The sequence below is a fragment of the Magnolia sinica genome, chromosome 4 (genome assembly GCF_029962835.1).
Source record: "Magnolia sinica isolate HGM2019 chromosome 4, MsV1, whole genome shotgun sequence".
Lineage (NCBI taxonomy): Eukaryota > Viridiplantae > Streptophyta > Magnoliopsida > Magnoliales > Magnoliaceae > Magnolia > Magnolia sinica.
In genome coordinates this window covers 103,946,190-103,965,901 of record NC_080576.1, presented here as the reverse complement: position 1 = coordinate 103,965,901, position 19,712 = coordinate 103,946,190, and the positions used below count along the sequence as shown (strand labels likewise).

General features: G+C 39.7%; 1 protein-coding gene across 1 annotated transcript; it reads right to left on the bottom strand.

The window, feature by feature from the left end:
- Positions 1 to 5,000: 5,000 nt before the first annotated feature.
- On the bottom strand, positions 5,001 to 19,412 carry LOC131243595 (uncharacterized). Its single transcript, XM_058243058.1, has 2 exons — positions 18,796 to 19,412; positions 5,001 to 5,106 (listed from the first exon to the last, which is right to left on the bottom strand). The coding sequence occupies exons 1-2, from the start codon at positions 19,408 to 19,410 to the stop codon at positions 5,017 to 5,019; spliced, it is 705 nt and encodes a 234-aa protein (XP_058099041.1). The 5' UTR covers positions 19,411 to 19,412; the 3' UTR covers positions 5,001 to 5,016.
- Between the last annotated feature and the right edge of the window lie 300 nt (positions 19,413 to 19,712).

Below are 19,712 nucleotides of genomic sequence, written 5' to 3'. Positions count from 1 at the left end.
AATTTTAAGACCATGTTTTAAAATAAGCTGGAAAAATACATGTGAATAGCATGGATATACGGTGCATACATTGAGGTGGCCCCTACAGTCAAGGTCTCACCCACAACATTATTCCAGATGACACAGTGAATACCACTTATTATTAAAATCAGGCCTATCAAGTAATACGATAGTCTGTATGTATGCTGCGTCCCACTGGATCGGGAGATCATCGTGGCGGTGGCCAGCCTATTACACGGTTCATATTTTCTATACCTAAGAGACTTTGGCGGAAAAAGAGTTGCTGTATTCATACAGCCACCGTATGTGATGTCTTCGAAGTTTATCTTTCCGTTGTTGGACCGTACTACCAATGTCACATCTCGCTGGTACTTTTTCTTTTTTAATCCTTACGAGAACTTTTAATTTGGAGCGTTGATCAATATTTCTTTAATCCTCACTTTAATGAGAAAAGGTTCGATACACAGGAGAGCATGTCTGATGATACGCGTGCATGGAGACTACAAGAAATTGCATGTAAGAAAGTCAAATTAAACTGTCCAAAACATAGTCTCCATTCTAGGTTTTTTATGAAACAAAATTACACTTATTTGATTATCTGATTATCAGATTGGTTGATATCTATTTGACGGTTAAAAATGAAAATTTTGCAATGGTCCTATCTCAACAAACAGGTATCTGTAAATCAGAGGTCAGGATTTCTCAGCCAATATGATTCCGAGCATCTGACTTAGCTAGGGCGGATTCCTCAATTTCTCCGGTTTAATTTGAGTTAATGTATGCCAACTGAACAAGTCTGAGTGCCTGCGTATCAAGGGTCATACGCATCCTAATCTCTACATTTGATTGTTGATTTGTGACCGTTGAATTAACTAATTTTTACTGCTCTTCGGGGCTCCACTAATTGAGCAAATTTTATTGTCCTTTCAATTTGATTTGGCTTCCAGTGTCCATTGGAGCTTCTCATCAGATGGCCCACATGTTTAAATTGAAGTTTGATCCTTGGTCAATTTCACTTAATTGACTGAAGCCTAGGATCTTTTATCTGGTGTGGTCTTCAACGGGTGACCCTCCATAGAAATGACCCACTGGATAGCCGATCTGGAATCATCTACCCTACCTACCACATAAATCAATCCAGAAGGTGTGGTTCTCAAACATGGGCCATCAATTCCTAGATGGATGGTCCTGATTGATGCTGTTATTTGATCACATGACTTGTACTCTAAAAGATGGTTGCGTCATTTTACGCATTCAATGGAAACCAACGTGAATATAAACAGAGAACTGGGCATACTACAAAACGAGTGCGGATTAGGTGGGACGCCGGCCTTACGCAAGACGGAGCGGGAATCGGATTGGCTACTCCCCTGCTACCAGACAATTGGTGGTGGTCGGTGCTCTGTGGGCCCACCATGACGTATTTTTTTCATCCATGCCGTCCATCTATTTTTCTAGATTATTTTATGGCATGAGACCGAAAATGAGGTATATCCTGATCTCAAGCGGACCACATTGCAGGAAACAGTGTTGAATGAACGTTGACCATTAAAAACTTTTTGGGGGCCATAAAAGTTTTGGATCAAGCTGATCTTTGATTTTCCCTTAGGAAGATTTTAATGGTGGATATCCAATCACTATTGTTTTCCTGTGGTGTGGTCCACCTGAGATTTTTACCCCTCTCATTTTTTGTATCAAGCCGTAAAATTATCTTTAAAAATGGATGAACGGCATGGATGAAACAAATACATCATGGTGGGGCCCACAGAGCACCAACCACCAGCCTGGTGGCAGAGGAGTAGCCAATCAGTTTCCGACGGACCGGCCCTTACCCCCGGGTTACTGTGGGGCCAACCTTGATGGACGCGGGCTTTCGCATGAAGTGAAGACGTTGGAACCTAGGTGGGCCACCATGATGTTTGTGAAAATTTTATCCGTACATCCATTTTTTAAAAGCTGATTTTAGTACTAGAGTCCAAATTTGAGTAGTATCAAGGAATCAAGTGAGCCACATTAAAGTAAAATGTGGGTAGGGAAATTCTCACCGTCGAAACATCCTTGGGTCGAACGTGATGTTTACCTGCCATCCATATTGTTCATAATGTCATTCCTACTTGGATGAACTGAGATCACAAATATTATCCTGATTCAAAACTTATGTGGCCCCATGAATATTTCAACTGTGGAAGTACAATACTCACATTTTCGGCGAACTTGAGTCAAGATTGGCTGAACTCATGTCTTAAAATGAGCTCAAAAAATGGATGGATGGGGTTGATTTCTCAAAAATGTGGGCCCCACCTAGGTTTCCAGCACAAGAACTTCCCAGAGGCTTTGGGAGGAAATCTGCCTCCAACCTTGATGTATGTATTATGTATACACGCAATTAATCTAATCATCAGGTGGACTATACCATAATAAACAGTGGTGATAGACCGCTGTACCATTAAAAACTTCTTATGATGTACTTAGGGTCATCATAATCAATAGGTAAGATCGACCTTCTCATATCTAGAGGTGTACACGAACCAAGCTAGCTCAGTTAGCCCGCTTGACTCAACTCGAAAAAGCTCCATTCGGCTCGGTTCAAAGCCGAGTTCGAGCCGAGTCGAGCTGATTTTTTGAGCTCGAAAATGAGATTGAGCTTGCCCTAGCTTAACTCGACTCAGATTGAACCCAGCTCAAATCGAACTCGGATCGAACCAATTCGGTGACTCAATTACTTTGACAATGATGTTGCTCACCAAGTGTTTGATGAAATGACTCAGATAAGTGTGGGTGGTGGCAAGTAAGGTATGTATATGAAATCAACACCCTTTTTTTCTTGATTTTTATGTTGCTTAGAAGGTGTTTGATAAAATACCTGTAAAACCATTGTTACTGTCTCAAATACAGTGAGATTTTGAAGGTGTAGTCCAGCTATTTGTGAAAATGCTACAATGGCGAACTTGATTCGATCTTGGCTTGAACTGGCCCAACATGTTGACCGAATCGAGCTGAGCTAGCCAACCAGGCTCGATGACCAAGCCGAACCGAGCTGAGTTTGAGCTGAGGTCAGCTAGTAGCCGAGCCAAGTCGAGCTGAGGCTAGCTCAACTCGATTCAACTCCATGTACACCCCTAATCATATCCACATGGTTAGAAAGAGATACATTGAACAAGTATAGTTGGTCCCCTATTGGGATGTACCATTAAACCAAAATTGGAATTATTTGCCAAGAATTATAGTAAGGTGGTTTATAAATATCTTCGTGGTGGATTTGATTTTATCAAGGATGATGAGAACATGAACTCCCATGAGCCACACGGCCCACACTGATTGAAATTAAAGGTTTTAGGAAAATTTTACACTGTTTAATTACATGAGTGTGGCTCATATAAGTTTTCTATAAGCTGATCTTTTTGTGTACAGCAGGATGAAGAAGATATTATATACACTCCATAAGACAGGTGTTGTGGGCGATTTTGGTTTGTCTTACTTGATATAAATTATAAGGTATTATGTGGCTCTTATAAAAGAACAAGGATACAAGAGGCCGGTTCCTCTACAAGTCCTTAAAGAATAAGCTTATTCTAAAAGTGCTTTGCAAGGGGCTAGCCCGCCAAGCGTTTGTATAACATGCAACCTATGCATCAGGATAGCCCCACCATGAAAGTTAGTTGCCCCTAAAATTAGGTTGATCCAACCAGCACGTGGGCCACCGACATAAATTTAGAGACTTTGGATGGTTGTCCATTATTTTCTATCGTGTAGCCTCGGTGATGTCTATATTTCTTTTGACCTATACAATAGGTGGGCTCCACCATGATTCTATGATGAAATTTTTAAAAGATTAGGCCTATAAATTTATTGGGTAGATAAACCATAGAAAACAATAGACAGACATGGTTAAATTGGTAGGTGTGTCTGGAATAGGTTAAATGCCAAAGGACTTCTGAGCCCAGGTATAAGAAGTTTGACAACCAACCTAAAAAATAGGGATCCAGCCACTATAAATTTTTTTATTTTTATTTTTCTTAATGAAGGCAGAGGCAATCACTACAACATATATAGAGGTGTAGGCGAGTCGAGTTAGCTTGTTAGCTCGCTCGAATCGACTCGGAAAAGCTCGACTCGACTCGAATCGAAACTATGTTCAAGCAAGTTGAGCCAGTTTTAATGAGCTCGAAACATTTCGAGTCGAGTCCAAGCTGGACCTAGTTTGACTCGACTCAACTCGGTATTGAACTCAACTCAACTCGGATCGATTTTTGAGTTGAGTATATATAGGTTTTTTTATTTTTTTATTAAAAAAAAAAAAAAAAAACCCTTACTCATTCACCCAAACCTAACCCCAGTGGCTAGCGCCCAAATCCTCTCGCCTGTTCGCCCAAATCCAAACCAACTGTTTGATGAAATGACCGACCCAAGTGTTTGTATGTGAAACAAATACCCATTTTTTCTTGATTTTCATGTTACCTACGAGGTGTTTGATGAAATACTTGTAAAAACTAATGCCACTGTTTTCCAAACAGTGAGAATTTGAGATGCAGTCCATGTGTTTGTGAAAATGCCGCAGAGGCAAACTCGGCTTGATTTTTGCTCAAACTCGGCTCGAACTAGCTTGAGCTACTGACCGAACAGAGCCGAGCTGGCCAGTCAGGCTTAAGGACCAAATTCCAATTACGAGCAGCAAGTGGCCGAGCCTAGTCGAATTGTGCCAAGCTCGACTCAAATCGACTCGTGTACACCTCTGAACATATAGTCAATGAAATGTTTACAACCACTAATTCATTGAGGTTTTCAAAATAAAATATTTCAATGCAAAATAAATGAGTTCACTCTGTATTTTTTTAAGATATTAAACACCATAAATATTTTCAACCAAATATGCTTAGAAAGGTATAAAAAGGAACAACGTAATATTTTATGACTAAATCTCCTGCCATCCATTAATGTTGTCGGGAAATCCCAATGTAGAAAATGTGCATGAGATTCCCACACAACACCAATTTACAGTAGGAGTCTAGGAGATGCTTACACCACATGCACTTTCTCCGACTTTACTCCAAAGATGTCATTGAGTGCCGTCTTCGACTCCAAGGAAGCCCTTAAGAGAGCCAAACCCTAACAAATAAAATCACAAATAAATCATACATTAAATATAATAAGATAAAATTAAATAAAAATATTAAATCCTATATTATATGATCAATGTTGTAGGTTGTTAGTGAGTGCAAGTGGGACTTAGTTTAGTTTAATGATGCTAACCATCTTATCTATGGCTCTAAAAATGTACAGTTTTTTTTTTTTTTTTTAAACACTACACTCAGCCGTAGTGGGATTTCACCACCTATGGATACTTGAACCCTTGAACCCTAAACCCAAACTACAAGGGTTAGTAGGATCATCCAATTGCATGAAAATTTTCACATTTGCAATGGACAGGTTGGAGGTGAGACATGCCATGTGTCTTTCAAAATACAGGGACATTGTTGGACATTAGCTTTTGCCAATGTCCTAAAAAATTTCAAGAGGCACATGTGACATTCAGACTCAAATTTGGACCATCCATTCCTTCATACCATTGGTTAAAATCAATGACTAGACTTTTTTGAGCACGATCAATATGGACCATTCACTTTTCAAGCATAAATAATATGGTTAAGATTATGAATTTTTTCATATAATCACTTACCTTTTAGCCTATGGAAAACTATATATTTTTAACTATTTTCATAAAACCACGTAAAGTTCTCACCGTTAAATAAAAAATTGCCCACTGCCATACTATTCAGCAAGTGTATTTTTGTATTGACTAAACTACCCTCCATCAAACCACAATTATAATCCACTTACCCTAGTTAAAGAATATTAATTATCTTAGTAAAAATGATGTCTACTCTTTTCCTCTCCTTCTCTCCTTTTCCCTCTCTCCCTTTCTACTCTCATTCCCTCTTTGTTATACTTATATTGTGGAATTGACGGATCGTCTATGCAACGATGATGGAGATTTAACACTGTAATCTTAAGATGTACCTGATTGAGAAAACATTCCTGATTTCTCGATGTAGCTGAGACCACACCACACACCTTTAGGAGAACCTCTCCATGAGACTATAGTTTTCTCTGTTGTGTTGGTGAGGGGACCAAGGCATCTATTTATAGGAAAAATGGCTATAAGCTTACCCATCACACTTCTCTCTCTAGGGTCTCCACACCGTAAGTTTCCATATTTGGCTTAATAACTGAGTTCAGGGACCACGGTTCAAGCGTCCCGCTCCAAACCTACTTATAATGATCACAACTACAGTGAGGCCCACTGAATCGCTCAATCTAAATAGTCCAACTGTCAGATTTGAACCGATGATCATATATGGTCCACCTGATGCGGTCTTATACTCTCTCCCTCTCTCTCTCTCTCTCTCTCTACTTCTATCATTCTCTCCCCATGGGTTGACGATATAAGTTGAGTTCATGTCGTCAATGTGCAGAGAGTTTGGATATATGGCCCCATAGTGGATAGCGCGAGCTCTAAAAAACCAGTGGTTGCCAACCTATGCCTCCCCATTTCTAATCAAGGATAAGCCCTATCATTGATTAAACCAATGATGAGATTTTAGATGGGGCATGTGGTTGTTTTGCCAAACCCTCATGGCCCACCTAAGCTGTGCATAGAGCTGTTTTACGTGATCAACGAGTCTAATGCAAGATACAAACCGTTGTGGCCCAATCAAGCTTTGCATGTGGTTGTTTCACCTGATCAACGGGTTTGATGCGAGTCCAACCAATAAGGGACCAATAAAGACATGGAAACCATCCATTGGCTTTGATTTTAAGACGATTGTGTGTCTAAGTGGAACCCATAGTGTTTGGTTTGAGATACATGTATCGCACATGGAATGAAGGCCAGCGCACTGCAACCATCATCAGGGGCCTGATTCTCACTATTGAATGGTACGGGTGTGACCAATCTAAGCATTTCATTTGCAGTGACCTACACATGCCCCTCGATTTTAACAGCCATCTTTTACTAACCACTCATTTTCTCATACAAGTGTGATATTCCTAATCAAAAGCCGTGTATCCAACAACATGAACCGAGATAGATTAGGACTTAGATTATCAACGGTATGAATGATTAGTGTAAGAATTCTATAAGGTGAGCCTTATTGATCAACAGTCTAAATTGTCCTAAGGGTTCGATAATGCAATTGAGTGTACCAGTGGACCCAGCTCAATTGTGATAGGGGTAGTTTGCTATAACTGTGATACATATATAGTGTTTTAGTTGAACTATAATTACCAAATTCATGTGGAGACTTATGGAGAAGAGTTTTGATGGGTTCCAAACGCCGATGTTAATGAAATCAACAACATTTCACTTTCTTTAATTTGTGTATGTATCTTCATTCATTTGAAAAGTGCTTTAAACTTAAAATGTTGGTGAAAGAATATTAAGTCTTTAAGTTTACCAACTTGTAACAAAAAGAACTCATTAGGAAAGGCTTACTCTTACCCTTTCATAAATCGCTTCAATAGAAGTGTAAATATTAGTAGTTGAGAGGACACTGGATCTTTCCAACCTTGTTTAGCTCAATGCAGGAGACACCATCGTTCAATCAAAACTTGAGTCAAATAAACCCTGTCACTCCTCATTTTACCCACACACAAAAGTTCAATGTATACCCTCAATCACACGAGTAGTTTAATTTGATTGAATTGGCATCCCACTATTTCTCATGGTGTGGCCTACCTAAGTTTTGAATTTGGTTAAGTTTTACACTCACATCCTTCCATGAACTCATGAAAAGTTGGACAGAATGGCTCTCAGTTATCTTAAACAATTTTTTCTTTTTTTAATTTGGAAATAGTTTAAACGCTCTATTTAATCCATGGACCGAAAAACAAGCGGCCACAAAAAATCTCTGGAGATTATTTGCCGAAGATGGAAAAAAATTAACATAGAAACCGTATAGTGGATGGTCTATATCAGAGAAACTCTTATGAGTCTGTAAGGACCCACTTCTTGTAGGAGCGGATTGGCTGGTGTACAACACGCCAGCAACCTGGCTGGTGTGGGTACGAGCGCCGGTTGAATGGTTGAAAGGAGATCAAAGTAACATGTGCCCCCACAATGATGTATTTATTATATCCACACCGTTCATCCATTTGGTGAGATCATTCTAGATCATGAGCCCAAAAATGAATCATATCTAAATCTCAAGTGTACCACACCACAAACAGCAGTGAGACAATAATACCCAAAAATGAGTCATATAAATCTCAAGTGGACCACACCACAAACAGCAGTGGGACAATAATTCTCGCCGTTAAAACATCCATAGGGCCCACTATAATGTTTATTTCCCATCCAATCTTTTCATAAGGTCACAAAGACTTGGTCTTTGGATGAAGATAAAAAACAAATATCATATTGATCCAAAACATCCATGACCCTCAAAAGAGTTTCAATGGTAGACGTTCAATCCCCCACTGCTTTTCGCAGTGTGATCCACTTGATGTGACCCACATAACTTAGTGACGTAAACACACCACCTAAGTCGGTGGTGTGTGATACACCAGCCAATCCGCTTCCCTTCTTGTACAAACTTAAGAGATTAACATAGGGATGCCGTACCTCATTGAACCCCACTTCCACAACCCTCTCCTCGAGTGCACTCACATCCTTAACTTGGAACTTGGTAAGTAAAACAATGCCTGATATGGTAGACATGGGCATCACAGCCAAATCATTCATCACCATATAAGTCACCACACCCTTAACGCAACCACCTCCACCGTTCGATCCCGACGCTACCACTTCAGGCCTAACATAGAGAACCTCAGAGGCCATTCTATTGTTGCAAGATGGACAACTCACGCCCGCAACATCTGTGACGTAGCGGTGAGAGTAGCATTGGCCGCATGAGTAGTACCTTGATGATGATGTGGTGGAAGCACTACCTTGCAACAAAAGGGGAGGATCCGGACCGCTAATCGGATTGGACATCTTGGGGTCGAGGAGGGTATATTTGTCAAATTTGGGTTGTATGTACTCAACGGAGAGATTTTCAAGGCTGTCGTAGAGACTTCCAGTGCATCCCACCGGGTATCGATATTTGAGGAGCTTTGCAACGGACCCGATTGGAAATGCTAAGAGGCTGAAGAGAAAATCTACGAAATCTTTCTTTGCCTCTCCAAATAATACTTCGCCTGTCTTCTTGTTTACCAGAAGCTTTAAGCTTAGCGTGGGTGCCATGGTTTGGGGTGGGTTACTTGGCCTGTGGTCTTGTGTTTGTGTTGATTTATAGGGTTGTGTTTCCCACTGTTTAATAGTGGGAAAAATCTGGACCGTCCAAAATGGTGGGGTCCACTGCAGGATGAATAATAGGATCGATATATTTATGAATTCGGATCCTCTGCTTCGAAATCGGATTGCGTACTGAGTTAATCAGTAAGCTTTTATCATACTGAGTAAACTCAGTTGGGCCTACCGTGAATGTTTGTGTATTATCCATGCCGTCCATCCATTTTTACAGCTCATTTTAGTGGATGACCTGAAAATTGAAACATGCCCAAAGTTCAAGTGCACCACACCACAGGAAACAGTGGAAATAATGACTTCCACCGTTGAAACCTTGGCGGGGCCCAAAGTGATGTTTATTTGTCATCCAACCTGTTCATAAGATCACACAGAGATGGATGAAGGGAAAACATAAGTAACAGATCCATCCAAAACTTCTGTGGCCCCTAAGAAATTTTCAATGGTAGAATTTCACGTCACACTGTTTCCTGTGGTGAGGTCCACTTGAGAATTGGATATACTTTGTTTTTGGGCTAGAGCCTTAAAATTATCTGTTAAAATGGATGGACGGAGTAGATAAAATATTTAAATCATGGTGGACCCCACAGAGTTTACTCACTACGCAATCGGCGTCCCTTTGCTTCTCTCAAGCAGGAAAATCTCCGAATCGGATTGGCTACTCCCCTGCGGTGGTTGATGCTCTGTGGACTCTACCATGATGTGTGTATTTCATCCATGCCGTTCATCTATTTTTTCAGATCATTTTATGGGATAAGACAAAAAATGAGATATATCCCAATATCAAGTGGACCACATTACAGGAAACAGTGTTGAATGAGCGTTGACTATTAAAAACCTTTTGGGGGCCATGAAAGTTTTGGATCAAGCTGATCTATGTTTTTTCCCTAGGCCTGAATGACCTAATAAACAGATTGGATGTCAAATAAACAGCACAGTGTGCCTTAGAAGGATTTTAATGGTGGATATCCAATCACTATTGTTTTCCTGTGGTGTGGTCCACTGAGATTTATATCTCTCTCTCATCTTTGGAATCAAGCCATAAAATTATCTGTAAAAATGGATGAACGGAATGGATGAAACACACACATCATGGTGGGGCCCACATAGCACCGACCGTCAGCCCCCGGGCTTGGTGGGGTAGCCAATCCGTTTCCGGAAAATCCTGATTGCAACAAGCAAGATTTTCCTAGTGCAGGGCCAGTTGGCGTCATAGCTGGACAACCGGAAAACTCGACTTAATATTATAATATATAATTAAGAAATAAATGGTGTGAATAAGTAATTGAAATTATTATATATTAATTAAATTTATTTATAATTAAAATAAAAAAGAGTATAACTCTTGTTTATGGAATACGGTTAACGAGGTCATGCTTTCCAAATGATGGTTTGGGTTCAAATCGATCTCCTTAGCTGCAGTGTTTCTTTTATTGCTAAAAAGTTCCTAATCTGGCTACTGAGCCGGTTTGAGACACATCAAATCGTACCCAGTTGAGTGGTTTGTTGAGCTGACTCGACGAGTCTCGTCAAGTTTGGAAACTGAGTTTATCTGAGACTTGGCTTCAAAATGACTATTTATTAAGATTGTAAAGAGCAGATTGTTAGATATAGGCTAATGAGGCCCACTTGGTGAGCAATTACTAGTGGGTGATCACATAAGGTATGACATCCTCTTTATTAATCAATTTTCTTTATTACAGTTGAAATTAAATTTCAATTTAAATTTTGAACAAGGATTTAGATGAGTAAATAGGGATAAGATGAATAATTTATGGTCTCATACAAACTCCCAGTGGTTAAAAAAGAAATTAAAAGATTGATATATATGTGTTCATGTAGCTTGTCCTTGGTCATATATCGTAATTGGAGGCCATCTATACTGTTGAATCAGAGGAGTAATTAGACCTATCTATTCCAGTAGTGGTTAGATGAACCGCTAGATTTGAACCGTTCATCTTCGACTTTGTGGAGATCCCATATCATATAGATCATCAGATCTTGAGGGCTCACTCTTCCACACAGACTTTCACATATGACTATTAATTACGGTTTTAGGGAGTCGATTAGGTGGGACCCCAGACTCACCCAAGATGGTGTGACCCTTATTGTGGAGCCTACCTTGATATATGTATTTTATATCGACTCTGTCTATTTGTTTTTAAGATAATTTTAGTATTATCCCCCAAAAGGAGGCAAATTCAATTATAAGTGGACTATAAAATAGGAAATTAATAATATGATATGTGTTTTTTCCCTTCGCTAACGTGACCTTATCAATAGGTTGTATTACAAATAAACAGTGCAAAATGTTAAGGTATGGTCCACCTGATAATCGGATCTACTTCATTTTTTGGATAATGTCCTAAAATTATCTGAAAAAACAGATGGAAGTGTGGGTACAGAATACATACATCAAGGTGGGCTCTACAGTAAGGGCTAAACTGTCCTGGGTCTGTCTGGGGTCTCACGCTCCCAGGGTTTCAGCCCTCAACAACTTTGAAGCCACGAGCAACTAATCAAAATCCCTTCTAGTTGAGTTAACTAGGCAGAGATTCCAGTCAAGGCAGTGAGTTTTAAAAGCACAGTTAGCATGATAAATGGACTGAGAGACGATGTTGGATTCAAGCGAAGTTGTATTGGTAATTCCTAAAACCATCAATGCATGCATAGATAGAATGGCGCATTCTATATTCTACATTTGTCACCACAACTATAAAGCTCTCCAAATGGTACGACAAATCCTTGTTTGGCCCATGGAATTGAATGGTATTGAATTGTATTAGATGGGATTAACATCATTATTACACAATGATTGCATGTTTGGAAATACCATAGTATTGTAGCCATCCAATCCCATGTTCAGCATAAAAATTTTGCTACGGAAAACAATGAATTAAACAAAATTATGTTTGGTGGACAATGGAATTGTAATCAACGAACCAAATTTACAGCAGATGTCATTCACTTGTGACGCAGGGGAGGATGTGAGGTCAAGCACCGTCTTCCTCAAGAGGATAATTATTCCGAATCCATAGAACTTCTCTGGACTCCTCACAGAGACTTCTCCAATCCACGAGGAAAGAAAGCAGAAAATAGAAATAAATTCTAATAAATTCGAAATTGATTGATAATTGCTTAAAAACGAGTTCACAACCCTTTAAATAAGGGTACCAAGCAATGGGAAAGAAATTAGAATCAAACTACAACTCAAACTCCTAGAATCCGCAACTTACTATAAATATTAAACTTACTATTTATAGACGGTCGTGATGTCTACTAGTGCGCAAGGTTTTCGGCCAAAAATAGTAAGTGTCCTATTTGGCTTCACCAAACCGTTCTCCTAATTATTCTAAGCTCTTTTCACGTTGGGCGCAACTCCTAAAGCCGGACGGATGAAAAGTTATAATCAAACTAAAACTTACTATTTATAGTAAAAACGAAATTAAAACAGGGAAATGACCATCGATCAAGGGGTTTTTCGCAATTTCAGGCTGCACAACCCGGCATAGCAGGGTTGGTTGGCTAAAGTAGCTCGTTCTACTCCAAAATCATATATTTTACGTCAGATAACTCATCTCGGATTGCAAGATATGCCCGATCTAAGGTCCGATGGTCCGGATCACTTCTATCGTCGACCGGGCCTTTTCTGATCCATCTTGGCCATGAAACTGTCCGCGACCCGCTCTACATCAACTTGTACACATATATAACCAAAATGTAATGTGTAAGTGTATATGGATGGACAGCATGGATAAATGCATGCATCAATGTGGAGCCTACATGTATAGTTGATTTCAAAATCAATGAAAATCTTGCATGGGACCAAATGCAATTCTATTGGATTAAATGCAATTCCATTCCACCTAATCCCAACCTTTTCCTTCCTCTCCAAATGCCTTGATAGAATTGCATGGACTAAATGCAATTCTATACCACCTAATCCCATCTAATACCATGCGCCAAATGGCCCATAAGGTGATTGATGAACCCAAGAACACAATAACTAGTACAAACTAACATGACCTAGATAACATATCCAAGGCACATGACTCAGGCGTAAACACAAAATTTCCTACAATCCAGTTACCATGGGTCACTTAACCAAATGCTACTTAGATTCCTCCACAATGTCTATGCGACATTGGCTTGGCTCATTTTTAGCTAATATTAATTATAACATAAACTCAAAACAAAGGAAAATCCAAAACTCAAGCGGGCCACACTATAGAAAGTGAGGGGATTAAAAATACTCGCCCCCTGAAACTTTCTTGGGCTCATCGTGATGTGTATATGCTCTCATTATAGCTCTGAATCTACCCGAACATAAGATATCATGGTGGGACCAAAAAAGCTTATGGTCTCCCAGGTTCAGTAACCTAGCGTGTCTAGGCTGGCAGCCTTGCTTGCATACCGAGTCTCATTGACAGGACAGCTTTGCAGGTGGTTGTTTCACCTGATCAACGGGTTTGATGCAAGTCCAACCAATGAGCGTCCGGTAAAGACATGGAAACCATCCATTGGCTTTGATTTTAAGGCGATTGGGGCTCATAGTGTTTGGTTTGAGATACATGTATGGCACATGCATGGAATGAGGGCCAACACACCACAACCATCATCAGGGGCCTGATTCCCACTATTGAATGGCACACGTGTGACCTATCTAAGCATTTCATTTATAGTGATCCACACATGCCCCTCGATTTTGGACTATTAGCCATCTTTTACTAACCATTCATTTTCTCAAACAAGTGTGATATTCCTAATCAAAAGACGTGTATCCAACAGTGTGAACCTATACAGATGACGGTGGGACTTGGAATATCAACAGTATATGGATGAGTACATCATAAGTCCCACTTATATAATGATCAGATCACTTATTTGATGGATACAAAACCGTCTAACTCATGGACTCTCATTTGATGGATATAAAACCAAAAGTTACATGACTAATCTTATTTTAAACTGAGATGATGACCAGTCCATGGTAGATCCATATTTTGGATGGTTCGCTAAGTTAATGTATGCAGCGTTACAATTTTTGAGTGCCTAGGGTTCAACCTTTTGACAGGAAATTGTTATTGACCCTGCCAAGACATATGTAATATATAAAGGTGATCCACTGTCTAGATTTAATGGACAAATGTAGATGAGTCTAAGGTTAATATTGACCAGTCAATCTGATTTGGAGGCTATATACTGGGGTGAATATTTAGGATGCTTCTAATTGAGAAACCTTGTCATCTTTATATACAGTCTCTTGCAAAAGTGGCAATGTGGCATGTTGGTGGAAAATGAAGAAAACATTGGTAGAGTGCAATGGGTGATATGTGGGCACTTAGGAAATGCCTATATAATATAATAGTGGGTCAATTTAAATTATTTAAATTACGGGGTTTCCATTTTGATATCCATTGAACTAAAACTTATATTTTTATGAGCATCTGACTATGAGATTGATGGACATTTATTGGATATCGAAACCAACCCACTTATGCCAATGTACTCCGTACATTTTATATATTCCTATTTTCAAAGTTCACTATCGTATATAGATGGGTAGCATCAATATAGTTAGAAATGCAGGCTAATTAATGGTGTAGATTCTCATTTAATAATTTACCCACCCATTTAAGAAATCATTTATAACAACATATACATCAAGTATTTATCATTTTCCTTTTGTTTATTCATTTGGTTGTCTTACAATTTAGTTCTAAATGTTAATGAAATTGACAACATTTCGCCTTTTTTTATTTGTGTGTATTTCTGCATTCGTTTAAAAAAATGCTTTAAACCTTAAACGTTGGTGAAAGAACTAACACTTTAAGTATGCTGACTCACGTGTATTGTGACAAAAGAAAAAGAACTCATTAGAGAAGGTTAACTCTTACATTTTCACAAGTAACCTAAACGAAAGCGCAAATATTAATGGTTGAGATGACCCTCGATCTTTGATCCATATCTCCAATCATTTTAGCTCAACACAGAGGGACATTGACAGTTCAATCAAACTTTGAAACAAGTAGATGTTATAAAATATTGATTTTATAAATATATTTAAAAAAATAATAATATAATATATAAAAAAGTGTTTGAAAAACATCTTTTTGTGGGTTTTGGGAATAGTCCCACATTGAAAAAAGAGGAGGAATTTTTGTGATTTATATGAGGGGTGTGGAATATTATAATACTTACCCATATAATCCAAATGAGAATAGAACTTGCTACGCATTGGAACACCCCCGCGCGCTCTCGGGCATGGGCTCGGTCTCAGTCACTGGTTCGGTGCGAGGGCGTGGGCATGTGAGGCAGTGTGGCTGGCGTAGCACTAGAACACCTGCGCTCGGGCACAGTATTGGTTTCGGACTTAGTGCGAGGGCATAGGCATGTAAGGCAGTATGGCTGTAGAGGCGCTAGTGGCGCACTTTGCACTTCGCATATGCGTATCGTGTCGCAGAGGGTCACTCCCTTCGCAAACTGGAGCGAGACGGATGCGAGTCAATAAGAGTCCTCTTGTATATTTAGAGAGCTGAAGAAGAGTTGTTGCAGCAGATCTGTAACAGCTGTGTCATTAGTGTAGAGTCCAGCTGTAACTGCTGCATGGCTAGCCCAACAGCTAGAAAACGACTAGCTGCTATCTCACAACAGTCAACATGCAACAGCTTAATGACCCATGCACAACAGTTAGAAAACGACTAGTTTTCTCCAACAGCTAAAAAATGGTCATGGAATTTATTTCCCTAGACCATAACCCCCAGCCACCACAGCCTATATAAACAAGGCATGGATGGGTTTCCAAACTATCTCACCACACTCTAGCAATACCAATACGAATCAAAGCCTCTCGTCTCCTACAGACCAAAAATAAGCAATATAACAAAGTTGATCAGAACCATCGCTTGAAGAACAGACCAATGATGTGGTCTAAAACAGTTCAACTAAACTATCATCTAAAGAACTGGCCAGTGTAGTGTTCTAAATCACAAATTATCTTCTTTTTTCTCTTTTAGGATTTTTTTTATTGTAATTCTGCCAGAAAGTGTGTAAAAGAGTTTCATTTGGTGGGCCTTTGTGTTTGCTGAACGCAGACCCACACCAGGCTCGTCGTATCCTAGAAGTGATTTGCTTGTAACCTATCAGCATACTCAATTTTTTTGAGTAGGGGCAAATAACGCTTTAAGGACAACATCTCAGACGTGCTTCAGCCTGTTCTTCGTTTAGATCATCTTGATTTTCGAATTCCACATTTTACAGAAATATTATTATTCTGTATAAATTACAATAGTAGACTTGACTACTTGTCCGACACACAAAAATCTAATCTAAATCCTTGATCACATGAATAGTCCAATTTGATTGACTTGACACAAAACACGCATTCGTTCCCACTATTTCTCAGTGTCCTACCTAAGTTTTGAATTTGATTAAGTTTTACACTCACATCCTTCTACGAACTCACGAAAAAGTTGACAGCATGGTCTCAGTTATCCGAAGTAACATCTACCACATATAATGCGTTAGAACAGTGAAAAAAATAGTCAATAGTCAATCGAGGTAAGACCATTTTTTATCCATATAACGACTACTTTCATTAATGATATGTCAGTCAAAGTAGGTTATTGCAAGTCCACGTTAAAATTTATTTATTTATTTATTTATTTTTAAAGTAAACATTTTTTTAATAGTTTAAACGCTCTATTTAATCCATGGACCAAAAAGCAAGTGGCCATTTATTTGACTAAGATGGAAATAAATTAACATAGAAACCGTATAGTGGATGGTCTATATCAAATTGAATATTTACCTTGCATGTGTGGCCCACATACGAGTCCATTTCAGTCTGGCTACCATGTTTATGTTGAGTTTGTGAAACTTTTAGTATGTGCAATCGAGACGACAGATTTTCCGGACATCCAAACAACATCAACCGGCTGTTTGAGCCAAGCGTTTTTCATGCTAGAGCCAACCATTTTCATGGCTTCAAAGTCAGATAATATTCAGGCTCGACACGTTGACATGTTGGCACTAGTTTAAGGATAACTTTATGATCTAAATAGTGTGTGAGACCTCCTCCATCCAATTTAAGGATTTTGATGCCTGAGACCCATGGAATCAAATTTGGACCACTGATAAATGGGAGCATTTGTACAAACCGAAGTGGAATGCGTTCTGCCCCTGCCTAGACCTAAGTCTGAGCAGGGGCTCTGTGGGGCCTAGCGTGATGATGGGTTTTATCCACATTGCTCATTCATTTTTTTCGTGACATTTTAGGGTATTATCCCAACAAATGAGGCAGATCTAAATCTCAAGTGAACCACACCACAAGCAGCAGTGGGATAATGATACCCACATAAGAAAGCCGATTGGTTTGTGTACCACACAACAGCAACCTGGTGTGGGTACGTGTCGTGTCGTGCGAAGACGAGCACTGGTTGTACGAATGGTTAAAATGAGATCAAAGTTACGTGGCCCCACAACAATGTATATATCTACACAGTTTATCCATTTGGAGAGATAATTCTAGAGAGTGAGCCCAAAAATGAGTCATATCTAAATTTGAAGTGGACCACACCACAAATAGCAGTGAGACAATGATTCTCACTGTTAAAATATTCGTAGGGCCCATTATAATGTTTATTTCCCATCCAATCTGTTCACCTGGATGAAGATAAAAAAACAAATATGATATTGATCCAAAACTTCTATGACCACAAAAGAGTTTCAATGGTAGATGTTCAATCTCCAACTTCTTTTTGGAGTGTGGTCCACTTGATCTTTGGATCTGTTTTATTTTTAAGATCAAGCCTTACTACAAGCTCTCCAAATGGACGGACGGTTTTGATATAACACAGAATTTAGTGACGTCAACACACCACCCAGGTCAGTGGTGTGATACACCAGCCAATCCGCTTCCTTGCACAATAAGACGCGGAATTCCTGCAAAAGCCTTCCTGCGCAAGGATGCTTGGTCTAGCCCACATGATGTTTTTTAGAAATCCACCCCGTTCATATGTTTTTAGAGCTCATTTTAAGACATGTGACCAAAAAATATTTGGATCCAAAACTCAAGTGGGTCACAATATAGGGAAAATTGGGGAAAGAAATTCCTACCGTTGAAACCTTCCTGGGCTCTACCTTCATATTTTTATGACATCCAAACCGTCTAGAATGTAAATCCCACCAAGATGAAGTTAAAACAAGAAAAATAAATAAATAAATTCCTGGTACAGATATTTTATGGCCATAAGATTGTTTCAACGGTGTTCACTAAATCCCCACTGTTTCCTCTCGTGTGGCCCACTTGAGATTTTGTATACCTCATTGTTGGTCGCATCTCCTAAAATGAACTCGAAAAACGGATGGACGGAATAGATTTCTCACAAATATCGCACTGGGCCCCACCAGCATCCTTGATCTTCCTGCGGAAGGCATTCGCAGGAAATCCGCGTCCAACTTATAAAGAGAGTAACAGAGAGACGCCGTACCTCATCGAACCCCACTTCCACAACCTTCTCCTCGAGTGCACTTACATCCTTAACTTGGAACTTGGCAAGTAAAGCAATGCCTGATATGGTAGACATGGGCTTCACAGCCAAATCATCCATTACCATATAAGTCACCACACCCTTAACGCAACCACCTCCACCGTCCGATCCCGACGCTACCACTCTAGGCCCAACATAGACAACCTCAGCGGTCATTCTAGTGTTGCAAGATGGACACCCCACGCCCTCTACATCTGTGACGAAGCGGTGAGAGTAGCTATAGCCGCATGTGTAGTACTTAGATGCGGTGGAAGCGCCACCTTGCAACAAAAGGAGAGGATCCGGACCGCTAATCGGATTGTAAATCTTGGGTTTGAGGAGGGTATTTTTGTCAAATTTAGGTTGCATGTATTCATCGTCGAGATTTTCAAGGCTGTCGTAGAGACTTTCAGTGCATCCCACCGTGTATTCCTTTGCGAGGAGCTTTGCAACGGACCCAATTGGAAATGCTAAGAGGCTGAAGAGAAAATCTACGAAATCTTTCTTGGCTTCTCCGAATAACACCTCGCCTGTGTTCTTGTTTACCAGAAGCTTTAAGCTTAGCGTGGGTGCCATGGTTTGGGGTGGGTTACTTGGCTTGTGGACTTATGTTGCTGTTTATTTATAGGGTTGTTGGAAAAATCTAGACCGTCCAAAATGCTGGGGCCCACTGCAGGATGAATAATAGGATCGACATATTTATGAATTCGGATGCTTTGCTTGCCGCAAGCAGGCAAATCCTGCATTCCTACGGCACGTGATTGGTCCAGTCCACATCATTACTTACATCGTGATCGGTCTACATCATTTCTTACGTTGCCAGCATTGATGCATTAAATGCAGTGTGATGATCCAATTACATTGCAGCAAGCAAGATT